Source organism: Pelophylax lessonae (genome assembly GCF_965119305.1).
Source record: "Pelophylax lessonae genome assembly, chromosome: 10".
In the NCBI taxonomy this organism is placed as follows: domain Eukaryota; kingdom Metazoa; phylum Chordata; class Amphibia; order Anura; family Ranidae; genus Pelophylax; species Pelophylax lessonae.
This window is the reverse complement of record NC_138777.1, coordinates 216,310,834-216,325,781: the sequence shown is the minus strand read 5'-3', so window position 1 is coordinate 216,325,781 and position 14,948 is coordinate 216,310,834. Positions and strand designations below refer to the sequence as shown.

Sequence of the window (14,948 nt, the reverse complement as noted above, 5' to 3'; positions counted from 1 at the left end):
CACAGCAGCAGGTAAAGCATTGCAGGATATTTCCATTGCTACTTCCATTCCACTTCCAGAACTATGTTGATCCCCTCCCCCATCAGCAATCAGCACTGGAAGACTGGGAGGCTCAGGTGAACATGAAGCAGGCTCTTTGGAGCTGGCAGCCATTTTGCTTGCCGTGGGACTACTGGTCTCAGCCAGACCAGCAAAATCCATGCCTGGGGTGTTTAATGCAGGTCCATCCACATTCGTCTGATGGTCCGGGGCTTGCATGTCTGTCGGTTTCTCCACAGCGGTAACTCCAATAGGTAGCTGTATGCAGAGCTCTTTCTCACCTGGGACACCATCCACTACAGCAGATGGGGCAGACATGTTGGATGGCAGCATGGTGTACTGGGATTTCTCCACCATTACTGGCTTTGCTGACTTGAATCTCCTCTGCCCATCCTCAGGGATTTCTGATGGATCATCAGAAAATACAAACCTGTCTGCTTTCAGGGGTGACTCCATCTGCTGGATGAATGTCAGGGATCCATGTCCACTCTCAACCCCCTGGCTGGTTGCCGCTGGCGATTCCCAGTTCTGGCATGGGGGGAGAGGTGCAGAGGCAGATGGAGCCTGGTCATCCATTAACTGAGGCTGCTGATCCACAGAACTTGCTGATGCTTGGCTGGTAAATCGCCTCTCATTGTCAAATTTTTCTTTAAATGCTCCACTTCTGTCTTTCAGCCTTTCCAATAATAAAGTTTGTTCCTTTACCTTTTCTTCCAATTCCTGTAACTCAGGCTTCATGGCTGTGCGATTTTTACTCCAGGCCTGGAAATACTTGGTTTTGAAGGATTTGTGTTCAGCCTTCAAAACTTTAAGTTTTTCTTCCGCTCTCCCAATCGCCCTAAAACGATTGATAATCTTCTGGCTGAAGACATCCGCATTCTCACCAGGGCCTGGACCCACAGACAGGTCCTCCACCTCCTCCTCACTAGGCCCCGTGTCATCAGGGGGATCCCTCCCAGGGCCTCCCCCAGGATCAGGCATTGTTCCTGGGCCAAGCTAGCAAGCAAGGCCCAGGCTTGAAAAGGGCTGGTTCTCACAGAGAGCTCTTTGGGTGTGTCCTCCTCCTTCTTCCCACTGACCCCCAATGTAAGGAACATTCTTCCCTCTGATCAATGTAAGGGACATTTTCCCCACTGACCACCAATGTAAGGAACATTCTTCCCATTGACCCCCAATGTAAGGGACATTCTCCCCACTGACCCCCATTAATTATTTTAGGGCTTCACCTGGGGTTGAGAAAGAGGGAATTTGAGAGCGTATGAGTTGGGTTAGGAGCTGTGCTGTTGGGGCATTGCCATTGTTACTGTTCATTAAGTACTCTTATGGTGCAGAAGTGGTTCAGATTACACTGCCGCTTGAGGAGCTCCTAGCTATAAAACAATTAAATGAATGATTTTATAAAGCGCTGAGCACTGGATGTGAATTGTTCTGCAGTAAGAAGGCAGGTGGTAGCAAAGACATTGTAATAATCTATAATATTGTGATAAAAACATTTTTTTTTCCTCTCGATTCTTTAGAGCCCATTCACATTGAGGCGACACAACGACTTCGAGGGGGGGGGGAGCGACCTGTGAAGTCGCGTGCACCGCTGTGCACCGCGACTTCGGCGCGACTTGCAGAGACTTCACATAATGGAAGTCTATGCAAGTCGCTCCGAGGTCGCCCCAAAGTAGTACAGGACCCTTTTTCTAAGTCGGAGCGACTTGTGTCGCTCCTATTAGAACGGGTCCTGTACTACTCAATGGTCCGCGACATACCGCGACTTGTCAGGCTGACAAGTCGCCTGACAAGTCGCGCTAATGTGAATGGGCTCTTAAGGGTATTTTTACATGTTTACCAACAGTCCTTTTTGTGCTCTAGCCAGGAAAAAATACTTTTGTAGCAGAATGTTGGGAAGCAGATTTGTTATTACCCCCCCAGTCATGGTCAGGGGTCAGGCTTGGAGACCAGTAACTTTAGTAGTAAAGAAACTTCACCAACCAGCAGAAAAGGTATACAAGCAGGTCACCCTGACTGGTGAGCAGGGTCACCTGAGGTGTGAAGTCCAAGCCCTAACCCAAATTCACCAGAGCTCCTGATAAAGGAGATGGGTTTTAAAGTGTGTTAGCACCAGGTCATGGTCCTCAGGAGGAGTTGCCCCACCAGGAGGGGAGCAAGCCGGGGTCCAGTAGCAGATATAGCAGGTAGGGATCAAACAGAAGCGTAGTCAGTAAACAAGCCAAAGGTTGGTTACAAATGGTTGCAGGTTATGATCAAGCAGAAGAGTAGTCGAGGAACAAGCCAAAGGTCAGTAACAAGTGGTATCGAAGATACGGCCAGCAGCAGGAGCGACAAGAGCGAGATATTGGCTGGAGAGAGCACAATAATCTGGCAACCAGATAGTACAAAGGCGTGGCTTAAATAGATTAAATAGGAAGATCATGGGAGGAGCAAAGAGTTCAAGGTTCAAGATGCAGATTCAGATTTGGGTTCTGATGCCACCCTTTTACAATGTTTGCTCTCCCCCACTGAAGAGTCCCCACCCTACCCATTACCTACCCGCACTGAAGGAAAGTGCTACCTCCCATGCTGTGGTGTGCACTCTCCCCTTCCGGTTTGCTCTTTCCCCCTTTGCATTGGTAAGTGCGCTTCCCCACTGAAGTGTCCCTACCTTTGCTGATTATATTGCCCTCCCCCACTGATAAGTTTGCACCCCTACCTTTTGCTGGTTAATTTATCCCCCAACTGAATATTTCCTGAAAACTGAAGGATCAGAGCATTTAGCATTTCTCTTACCAGTTTTTGTTTATTTGAACTGCCAAACGCTGAATAAAAAACAAAAAACAAAAAAACAGCACGCCTTAAGCACCCGTTCACACTGGGGCGACCTGTCAGGCGACCTGGTCGCCTGACAGGTCGCCGTAGGTCGCCTTCCATAGAGAAGCTGCGGACCCGTTCTAATAGGAGCGACACAAGTCGCTCCGACTTAGAAAAAGGGTCCGGAGCTTCTTTGGGGTGACTCGGAGCGACCTGCATAGACTTCAATGTAATGAAGTCTGTGCCGGCCGCTCCGAGGTCGCGGGGCGAGCAGCGCGCCGCGACCTATGAGGTCGCCCGGCAAAGTAGCATCGCCCCAGTGTGAACGGGGCCTCAAACAAAGGCCTTACTATTCACACCTCTTCTAGTTCTGGATGGTTGCATGGGGGGGGGGGGGGGCTGCATGGGCTGCTGCTCCCAATTTGACAACCATGTGGGTGTGTGCGGATGTTGGTCCCCAAAGCACACTGACTTTATTCAGGGCCCTGCACCCACATCCACACTGCTTTCAAAATGGGAGCAGCAGCTATGTCCATGCAGCCACTGTGACCCAATCAACATGAATGGCACTGCCTGTGCAAGGTTGCAAGCACAGGCATATAAACCCACAACAGTAAAATCAGTCTGTATATGCAGTAAAGCATGCTTGTTATTCGCACTGTGAAACCTAAGGGGTTAATCCTCTGCATTGTGTAAAAAGACTGTTGCTGCGGTAAATCTGCGTGGGGCGGTCACAATTGGCCTCATGCTCACTGGACATTTTTACAGCGGCTGTTTTTGGCGTCAGATCTTTTTTTCTGCAGCCAGTAAACTCCCCAGCATATTAATCTATGTGTCCATGCACACATAGGCTGTTATTAGCAGTTTTTGGCAGGGGCGTTTTCTGGCTTTAAAAAAACCCAATTCATCCCTTCTTTCATCCACCTATCCATTCTTTCATCCATCCATCTGTCCCTCCCTCCCTCACTCTCCCCCCGCCCACTCCTTTATTTATCCCTCCATTCATATATCCATCCATCCCTCCCTTCATCTATATCACCATTCATACTGTAACCTCATTATCTTCATCCATCACTCCATTTCATCCCTCCCTTCATCCACCAATCCATTCTTCCTCATCCCCAGGAAGACGTCATTTGTGACGAAACGCGTCGGGATTGGCGTGCTGACGTCACCACGTGGAACCCGGAAGACAGGCGACAGTGCATCTGGCCGGCTATCTGTATTACAGCGCTAATTTATCTGTTTGAATGTGAGTTTTTTTTTTCTTTTACTATTAAAGTACTGTTTTTACCTACTTCACTATTGAAGCTTTTGCATTTTTTATATGCTGACCCTGCGGTGGATGCTGTTTATGCCCCTCATTGCTTGAGCACCATCCAAAGGCTGCACTTCCACTCAGCGCCGATCCGTAGCTATTCTACATCTCGCTGGTCTCCTTACCTGGACCCATTAAGGATCAAGTTGAATGGTACACTCTTTACCATTATCTGGTAAGCGTATTGGCTTGTCACTTTAACGGATGCACCACGGAGGAACACATTTAATACTGCTGTGGTGGAGGACTTCACAATTTTTCCCACACTGTTATTTCACTTCTAATTTTGGGACTTTAGCTATTTTAAGTATTTTATTTTTTCCTTTCCCGTGCTGTGCACCTGATCATATTAAGTTGCATTGTTGTTATACTTGGCCCCAGAGCCGAGTTGCATGTTCATTATAGCTGTGCACATGTATACACCTGCTGTGTGCACCTGATTTTATCAAGTTGTACTATTGTAACACTAGATCTTAGAGCCGAGTTGTATGTTTTTGTCTTATCCTTTCCTTACAGTTGTGCACATGTATACTATATATTACATATTGTATTATTTCACTCTGTCATTAGAGTACTTCACTTTAATTTATTGAATATTTTTCAACTATATATATATACATTTATAGATTTTTCTATTTATCAAATTTATCGCAGCTATACTTTATTTATTAAATCCATTCTTCCATCCATGCATGCATCTGCCCCTCACTCCCTCCCTCCATCCACTCCTTCATCCATCCCACTATTTATATATACATCCATCCCTCCATTCATTTATACATCCATCCCTCCATTCATTTATACATCCATCCCTCCCTTCATCTATCTCTCCATTCATATAATGTAACCTCCCTATCTTCATCCATCCCTCCAATTCATCCCTCCCTTCATCCACCCATCCATCCGCCCCTCCCTCCGTCCATCCATCCACTTCTTCATCCATCTCTCGATATATATCCCGTATCTCCCTATCTTCACCCATCCCTCAAATTCATCCCTCCCTCCATCCAATAATCCATTCATCCATCCCTCCCTCCTTTCATCCATCCATCCATTCCTTTACCCATCCATCTATCCATCCATCCCTGTCTTCATCCATTCATCCTGCACTTCCTGTATCTTACGGCCAATAATACAATAACACATCAATACTACTATTGCTTGTGGTAATAGTACTACTGCAAGAACAACATTAATATTTAACCACTTAAGCCCCAGCCCCATTTCTGGACACTTTTTGTTTACAAGTTAAAAAACAGTATTTTTTCTTAGAAAACTACTTGAACCCCCAAACATTATATATATATATATATATATATATATATATATATATATATATTTTAGCAAAGAGTCTGGAGAATAAAATGTCGGTCATTGCAATATTTTGTCACGCGGTATTTGCACAGCGGTCTTTAAAACGCCATTTTTTTGGGAAAAATTACGAAAAATCACATTTCACTGCATTTAAAAAATACTAAACAGTAAAGTTAGCCCATTTTTTTTGTATATTGTGAAAGATGATGTCACGCGGAGTAAATAGATACCCAACATGTTACGGTTTAAAATTGCGCACACCCGTGGAATGGCGACAAACTACGGTCAATAGAAATCTCAATAGGCAACGCTTTTAAAAATTTTAACGGTTACCAGTTTAGAGTTAGAGTGTAGCTCTTTTTTTTTAATTATTGCCCACGCTCTGGCGATCGCAGCGATACCTCACATGTGTGGTTTGAACAGCGATTTCATTCGCAGCTCGACTTCCGTATACGTTTTCTTTCGTGCTCGAGCTAACGGTGACGGGGGCGGCTAAAATATATATATATTTTTTCTATTTATTTAATTTTTTTTAACTTTATTACAGGTTTTTAAAAAAATAAAAATCTGATCACTTTTATTGCTGTCACAAGCAATGTAAACATCCCTTGTGACACCAATATGCAGTGACAGGTACTCTTTATGGAGGGATCGAGGGTCTAAAAGACCCTCGACCCCTCCACTACACTTTCATAGACGCCGCCTCCGGGTTACGTCATCGGAGACCTGATCGAAGCCGATTCCGGCTTCGATCGGTACTCCATCAAGCCGGCGGACGCGCCGACTGGGTGTTCGCGTCACCCGGTGGGACGGGAGGCCCGAGCAAAGTCACGGAAGGCAGCGGGGGGGGGGGGGGGGACGCCCCCTCCGGGGGGGGGACGCCCCCTCCTGCTCACCCGGGTAACGATCGAGCGGCTCTAAACCACAGTACCGGGATGGTGCCTCTAGCTAGAGGCACCATCCTGGTATAATACCGCAAAGTTTGCCGACGTAGCCCTACGTCACTTTGCGGTAAGTGGTTTAGTAGTAAAGGCAATAGAACGATTAATAAGAAAAGAGTGGAAATGGGAAATTTCAGTGAAATCTGGAACAATTTACCAAACTTTTGACTTGTTAAGATGCATTTTTGTCAATGGTAAGGTGAAATGAAGGCGAGATTTAAGGGTGATCTGGGCTTTACATGGCTCCTGCGGATTATGAAACTCTTTTTCAACATTGTTTGGCCCTGTTCTTGTGCCAGAAAACACCCCCATCCATCCGAGGAACAGAAACAGATCCTGACCCTAACTGCAACTCTTGTGCAATCCCAAACGTTTTTTTTTTTTTTTTTAAATAAAGTCATGTGATCTCCATAGCAGAGTTGGAATGGTGCTCAAATGGCTTTTTCGATAAAGTTTTGTCACACGGCGATTGATCATTTTTGCAAAATCTTATAATGGACTAACCTCCCTCCTACAGCATCAGTGTGATGCTGCATCTGTCCCGCACTGGCTCTAAGCCCAAGAGAGGAGTGATCACATGACCTTTGACAGCTCAGTTCTCTCTCCGCTCTGAGCAGAGAGCGGTGACTTTTAGTCACCGCTCTCTGCTCTGCCGCTCCAGCATTCACTGGAGCGCCAGGCTGGAGAGGGGGGCGGAGCAACTGGCTCAGGCTCTCAGTGGCAGCTTCCTTGGCTCTAATGGATAGGGGGGTTCAGTTCTACTTTTATTACACTATATTCATCATGTGTAAAAGTTATTTCATTTATAATTGTATAGATAATATAGCTGCTGACTTTTAATAAAAGAACACTTACCTGTCCAAGGATCCGGCGCCCCTCCTCCTCTGGGCCAGTTTTTTGCCATCCTTCCAGTCCCTGTCATTGGCATATTCACTGTGGGAAGCCAGCTGTGACTCCTTGTGGCTTCATAGCCAGATTCCTACTGCGCATGCGCAAGCTGTGCTGTGTAAGTGGCCCTGCAGCCTCCTGGGACATGTCACAGGTCCCAGAAGTTTTTGGGCAGTAAGGGTGGAAGTGGCAGCAGGTACCCAACCACCTCCCCCCTAAAAAAACATAACTTCCCTTGTAGGGCAAAGTTCCCGCTTTAATTGCACCTGAAAAATAGTTTTCTTTACCTATTTATTTATTTTAGATAAGTAATATCATAGCACTGTCTTTACTTGACATAATAGAAAATGAAAACATTGGCAATAATATTCGCAACAAAAACAGCAACAAAATGTGATATAAAGTACATAAATCACAACATATGAATAACACCATTAATAAAAAAAAAAAAAAAATTATAGTAATAATAACAACAATAATAATAATACAATCCTTTTAGAATAAAACATATTTTTAATAATATAAAAAGAATGATACCGTGCTAATACCCAAATGTGATAAAAATCAGAAAGCTGCTAGCACTACAATTGACCAAAAATTTTGTACATACATAATATATAAATATATATATATAATATATAAAAGGCAGCGTTTTAAAAAGAAAAAAAAATATATATATAAATATATAAATATAAATATATAAATATAAATATATATATATATATATATATATATATATATATATATATATATATATATAATTTTTTTTTTTTAAAGCTGCACTTTTATATATTATGTATGTACACAATTTTTGAATTTTTGGTCAATTGTAGTGGTAGCGGCTTTCTGATCATATATAAAATATGATCATATATATATTTACACACTTGTGAAAAATGATAAAGTTAATGATCAAAAATATACAAAGTCACAACAGAAAAGGGTCCAAAAAAAGGTCCACATTCCAAAAAGGTGCTCAGGTTTAAGTGCTGGAAAACTTATATAGAAACAGAGATGTCCAGACGCCACTAGTCACCAATGTGACAAGCCCACCACCACAGATAAAGATGTTGCGCTTACCAGAGGTTGTGGATCCAGGTAACATAAAGTAAATGGGTCATACAAGCGGGGATAATTACCAACGACTTAGAGACCCCAATCGCTCAGGAATATTTTTTTGGACTTTTCTGTTGTGATTTTGTGGATTTTTCATTATGAACTTTATCATTTTTCACAAGTGTGTGTGTGTATATATATATATATATATATATATATATATATATATATATATATATATATATATATATATATATATATATATAATGATCATAAAATTTTTTTAATTAATATTAACAATACAATAATTGTATAATAATATAAAATGTTTTAGTAATTATAACAATAATTGTATAATAAAAAATAGCTGAAGTAATAATAACAATAATAATACAATAAACTTATAATAATAAAAGTAATTTTAGTAACAATACCAATAAAGCTCAAAAGAACAGGGGTCTCTCAATCCTAATGTGTTAATTTGTATTTTAATTGTAACTGTCTACCTTTGCGCCATAAAGCGCTGCGTAAACTGTGGGCGCTATATATATAAATCCTCTGTTATAATAAAAATAATAACACAATTGTTTTAAAATAACTAAATAATTTTAGTAACAATATTAATACACTTGTTTTATACAAAAAAAATGTTGTTATCATAACAATAATCATACAATAGTTTTCTAATAATAAACATAATTTTAGCAGTAATAATAACATTATTAATACAATTTTTTTACAATAAAAAAATGGTATTGTAATAATAACAATAATCGTACACTATTAATAAAAATAATTTTATAATAACCACAACAATGATACACTACAGTTCAAATAAAATTTTTTGCTGTTTCTAAAACTCAAGCAGTAACACCATCACCAGTGGTCATAGTACTAAAATAATATTGCTGTCATCATTACTGTGTAATAAAAAATATTTAAAATTAATAATTTATTTTCAAAGGCTTATGCCAGATGGTCATTTCTACCAAGCCAAATAGGGTCTTTAGAAACATAGAAAAGTGACTAAGTAGTCAATTGAGTCTGCCCATTTTTTTTTTTTTATTGTATGTTTTTCATTTTTGTTACCAAAGTCTTTAGAGTGACATGGTTTTATTATTATTATTATTAATAATAATAATAATACAATTATTTTTATTTACATGGTTTTATTATTGTTATTTAAATTATTATTAACTTAAATTATTATTAACATAGTTTTATTTTTACTATTGGTTTGATTATTATTGTTATTTACATCATTATTTTATTATTAGTAATAATATTATTATTATTTACAGGGTTTTATTATTATTGTTATTATTATTTACATGGTTTTATTATTAATACTTACATGGTATTATTATTTTTTATTATTATCAATATTTTTTGGGGTTTTATTAATACTATTATTATTATTATTATTATTATTATTTACATGGTTTTATTATTATTATTTACATGGCTTTAATATTATTATTGTAATTATTAATTATTATGTACATGGTTTTATTATTACTATTATTATTATTTACATGGTTTTATAATAACTATTATTATTAATATTGTTATTATTATTTACATGGTGTTATTATTTCTAATTACACGGTAATGCTATTATTATTGTTATTATTATTCACATGGTTTTATTATTAACACTTACATGGTATTATTATTATTAACATGGTTTTATAAATATTATTAACAATACCGTTAATATTATTTACATGGTTTTTATTATTATTATTTACATGGTATTATTATTATTGTTATTAATATTTATATGGTTTTATTATTAATACTTACATTGTAATTATTATTATTTTTATTTACTTGGTTTTATTATTACTATTAATATTATTATTTACATGGTTTACTTATTATGATTTACATGGCTTTAATATTATTATTATTGTTATTATTATTTACATGTCTTTATTAGTATTTTCATGTTTTTTTATTACTATTTTTATTATTAATATTTACATGGTTTTATAATTAATATTTACTATTATTATTATTGTTATTAATATTTATGTGGTTTTATTATTTATTCTTACATTGTAATTATTATTATTTTTATTTACTTGGTTTTATTATTACTATTAATATTATTATTTACATGGTTTACTTATTATGATTTACATGGCTTTAATATTATTATTATTGTTATTAATTTTTTACATGGCTTTATTATTATTATTTACATGGTTTTTTATTACTATTTTTATTATTAATATTTACATGGTTTTATAATTAATATTTACTATTATTATTATTGTTATTAATATTTATGTGGTTTTATTATTTATTCTTACATTGTAATTATTATTATTTTTATTTACTTGGTTTTATTATTACTATTAATATTATTATTTACATGGTTTACTTATTATGATTTACATGGCTTTAATATTATTATTATTATTGTTATTATTATTTACATGGCTTTATTATTATTATTTACATGGTTTTTTATTACTATTTTTATTATTAATATTTACATGGTTTTATAATTAATATTTACTATTATTATTATTGTTATTAATATTTATGTGGTTTTATTATTTATTCTTACATTGTAATTATTATTATTTTTATTTACTTGGTTTTATTATTACTATTAATATTATTATTTACATGGTTTACTTATTATGATTTACATGGCTTTAATATTATTATTATTGTTATTAATTTTTTACATGGCTTTATTATTATTATTTACATGGTTTTTTATTACTATTTTTATTATTAATATTTACATGGTTTTATAATTAATATTTACTATTATTATTATTGTTATTAATATTTATGTGGTTTTATTATTTATTCTTACATTGTAATTATTATTATTTTTATTTACTTGGTTTTATTATTACTATTAATATTATTATTTACATAGTTTACTTATTATGATTTACATGGCTTTAATATTATTATTATTGTTATTATTTACATGGCTTTATTATTATTATTTACATGTTTTTTTATTACTATTTTTATTATTAATATTTACATGGTTTTATAATTAATATTTACTATTATTATTATTGTTATTAATAATTATGTGGTTTTATTATTTATTCTTACATTGTAATTATTATTATTTTTATTTACTTGGTTTTATTATTACTATTAATATTATTATTTACATAGTTTACTTATTATGATTTACATGGCTTTAATATTATTATTATTGTTATTATTATTTACATGTCTTTATTATTATTATTATTATTATTATTATTTACATGGCTTTATTATTATTATTTACATGTTTTTTTATTACTATTTTTATTATTAATATTTACATGGTTTTATAATTAATATTAATATTATTATTATTTACATGGTTTTATAATTTGCATGCCTTCATTATTATTATTGTTATTATTATTACCATGGTTTTGTTTTTACTATTGTTTTTGTTATTATTATATATATGGTTTTAAGATGATTAATAATATTATTGTTATTTTTATTTACATGGTTTAATTAATATTATTTGCATGGTATTATTAATATTATTGTTGTTCATATTATTGAAAATAATAATGATCCTATTATCATTGTTGTTGTTGGGAAATGCAGGCTGTGGTGACACCTATCAGTGTCACATTGCCCTCCCCTTCCTTTTTAGATGATGTCAGTGCAGCAGTAGGGGGCTGGTAGGAGGGGAGTTCTCAGACATACCAGGAGAGGGAGGCAGAGAGCCAGCCAGCAGGGGGTGCCTGTCCTCTTCCCCAGCACAGGAGGGCTGTGCAGGAGGGTGACCTGTGCTGGTGGCAGGCTGGGTGGATGTCCTCAGCTGCAGAGAGTGATGCTCCTGCCTCCTCCTCCTCCTCCTCCTCCTCTTCAGCACACACAGGATGCCGGCTCTGCTATTGCATGTGGCTGACAAGTCCTCCTCCTCATCCCCTTGTCTGACAACAGAGCCAGCTGATGTGGAGCCTCTCCCCTCCTGCACCCCCCTGGCCGGCTGACAAAGGACCCCAGCCCCCCCCTTCCTCCTCTCTGTCATCATGTCACCATGGACTGTCAAGCTGGACTTCCTCCACCACATCTCGGTCCTTTGCTTCGGTGAGTGCCTGTCCCCATCCTGCCTGCCGCCCCCCCTTGTATGGCATCCACACTATTGCATTTGCAGGGAAATGTTGCAGTTCTGGGTTATTTCTCAATGGGGGGCGCAATGACCACAACCAACCTTTTCAATTGACCCGACTGCAGGTCTGGCGCGTTGCTATGGGTTACTACCCTCTACGCATCGCCAGAAAGCCCAGAGCGACGGCGAATTCAAAAGAGCTCGGTAAACAGAATTCCTCGACCGCAGTAGAGTGTCAGCTCTTGCGAGCGAGGATGCCATTCCCACCTTGTTGCTGTAATTGACTTGCTTTTGTTACAACGTATCTTATTCTTTGTATGCATCGCCTTCCATTTTTTTAACATTTTTTTAAACTTTCATTTTATTTTATTGCGACGCTATCAAAAGAATTCAAATAACAAAAAAATGACTTCGCGTCTTACCAATACTCAGCGCAAGACAGGGACAGCAGGAATCGGAGCTCAACGGGCAACGCGGGGTTAAAATGCTTTCTGATAAGGGGGGGGGGCTTTTCTTTGCAGCTGCAGCAGCCGGCGGGTCTGCCCTGCGCTCGGCGGCTGTCTGCTGTCTTCTCAAGTGGCGTTTCGCGTCCAGCCTGGCAAAGGCAGGGGTTAAATAGTATGATGTCATCGCGGCTGGTTCGGTGGCTCCTGCAATACCCCGGGCTCTGTGTCACCCCTGTCAGCGCTTTGTGGGATTTTGTAATATTTCAGATTTTAAATTTTTAATTTTTATGCAGCAAATGTTTGCAATATTTTATACAATGTAACAAAATTGCGGAAATTATTGGGGGGGGGGGGTCATAGTGGTTGGTTACCCCCCTTGCAACCAGGTGATCCTTTACCTTTACTATCTGGCAGCATCCGGAAATCTCGGATTTGTAGACGAATGACATTTAGTTCGTCCAACGGATTGTAAACAATCGCCTTTTTTTTGTTATCAAGGATGACAAAAAGTTGAAGACAATAATGCTGCTGTTCTCCTGCAACCTCTTTGCGGCCACTTCATCCGGGCTGCATGGCATTTCTCAGGGTGGGTTTCCTGAAGGTGACAAGTTCAACCAATCAGACGTGTGTTGGGGACGCATGTAGTGTTCATTGGAAGACGGAGTGACAACCCAGGAGCGCAGTCAGTGCCAGTGCACATTAGTGCTATGCGAGAACCCTGAGAATCCATTGCTGTTTCCCGCATCGCACCTGGCTCACAGGCAGTTCACACTGCCATATGCGAACTGCTGGGGGGGGGGGGGGGGGGTGTCAATACAAAGTTAACAACACCCCCCAGATTAGTTTGCATATCGCAGTGCGAACTGTCAGTTCAGACAGGAAAGCGGATCGGATAGGTGTGAACACTCATCCGATCCGATTCTGATCCAAATGCGATGCGAATTCAGCCGTGCAATCTGTATGGCTGAATTCGCATCGCACAGACATCGCATGTGATTTGCACAGCAGTGTGCATTGCACTGCTGTGCAAATCATATGCGATGTCTGTGTGCTGCAAATTTGGGCCATACAGATTGCACGGCTGAATTCGCATCGCATTCGGATCCAAAGTCTGTCTGACATCGCATATGTGCGAACCGGCACTTAAAGTGTTACTAAACCCACAACAGTAAAATCAGTCTGTATATGCAGTAAAGCATTGCTTGTTATACTCACTGTGGGACCTAAGGGGGTTAATACTCTGCTTTGTGTAAAAAGGCTGTTTGATCCTGTCTACTCTGATCCTCCCCTTCTTTTACTGTCCCCAATCCATCTCCTGATAGAACAAACCATAGGGACATTGCACATGCTCAATTTGATGCGTATTGCTATAGATTTCTTTTTTTTTTTTTTTTTTGGGGGGGGGGGGGTGCATGTGGTCAGCAATGGCCCATTAGCACTGCCCGGACAGTGGGGTCGGGGGTCATGCAGCCTCATGGAGCACTGTGGCAAAAAGCGAAAAAACAGTGCACCAACCTTGCGCATTAAAACATTGAAAAACATTTCAAAGTCGACAATGGACACAAAGCGATCAGGTCACTGGGACTGTGACCAGCATGCTGGAGAACCTTCCAGGGTGCCGGACACACACTGAAGAACCTTCCAGGGTGCTGGACACATGCTGGAGAACCTTTCAGGGTGCTGGACACACGCTGGAGAACCTTTCAGGGTGCTGGACACACGCTGGAGAACCTTTCAGGGTGCCGGACACCCGCTGGAGAATCTTTCAGGGTGCTGGACACACGCTGGAGAACCTTTCAGGGTGCTGGACACACGCTGGAGAGCCTTCCAGGGTGCTGGACACACGCTGGAGAACCTTCCAGAGTGCTGGACACACGCTGGAGAACCTTCCAGGGTGCCGGACACACGCTGGAGAACCTTCCAGAGTGCTGGACACACACTGAAGAACCTTCCAGGGTGCTGGACACATGCTGGAGAACCTTCCAGGGTGCTGGACCAATGCTAAAGAACCTTCCAGGGTGCTGGACACACGCTGGAGAACCTTTCAG

General features: G+C 38.9%; 1 protein-coding gene across 1 annotated transcript in view; it reads left to right on the top strand.

The window, feature by feature from the left end:
- The first annotated feature begins 12,068 nt into the window (after nt 1-12,068).
- The window catches only part of LRP3 (LDL receptor related protein 3), a 59,508-nt gene continuing 56,628 nt past the window's right edge, over nt 12,069-14,948 (top strand). Inside the window, exon 1 of the mRNA XM_082270409.1 lies at nt 12,069-12,432. Coding sequence (XP_082126535.1) covers nt 12,375-12,432 — 58 coding nt within the window. The 5' untranslated portion in view covers nt 12,069-12,374. The remainder of the gene's footprint in view (nt 12,433-14,948) is intronic.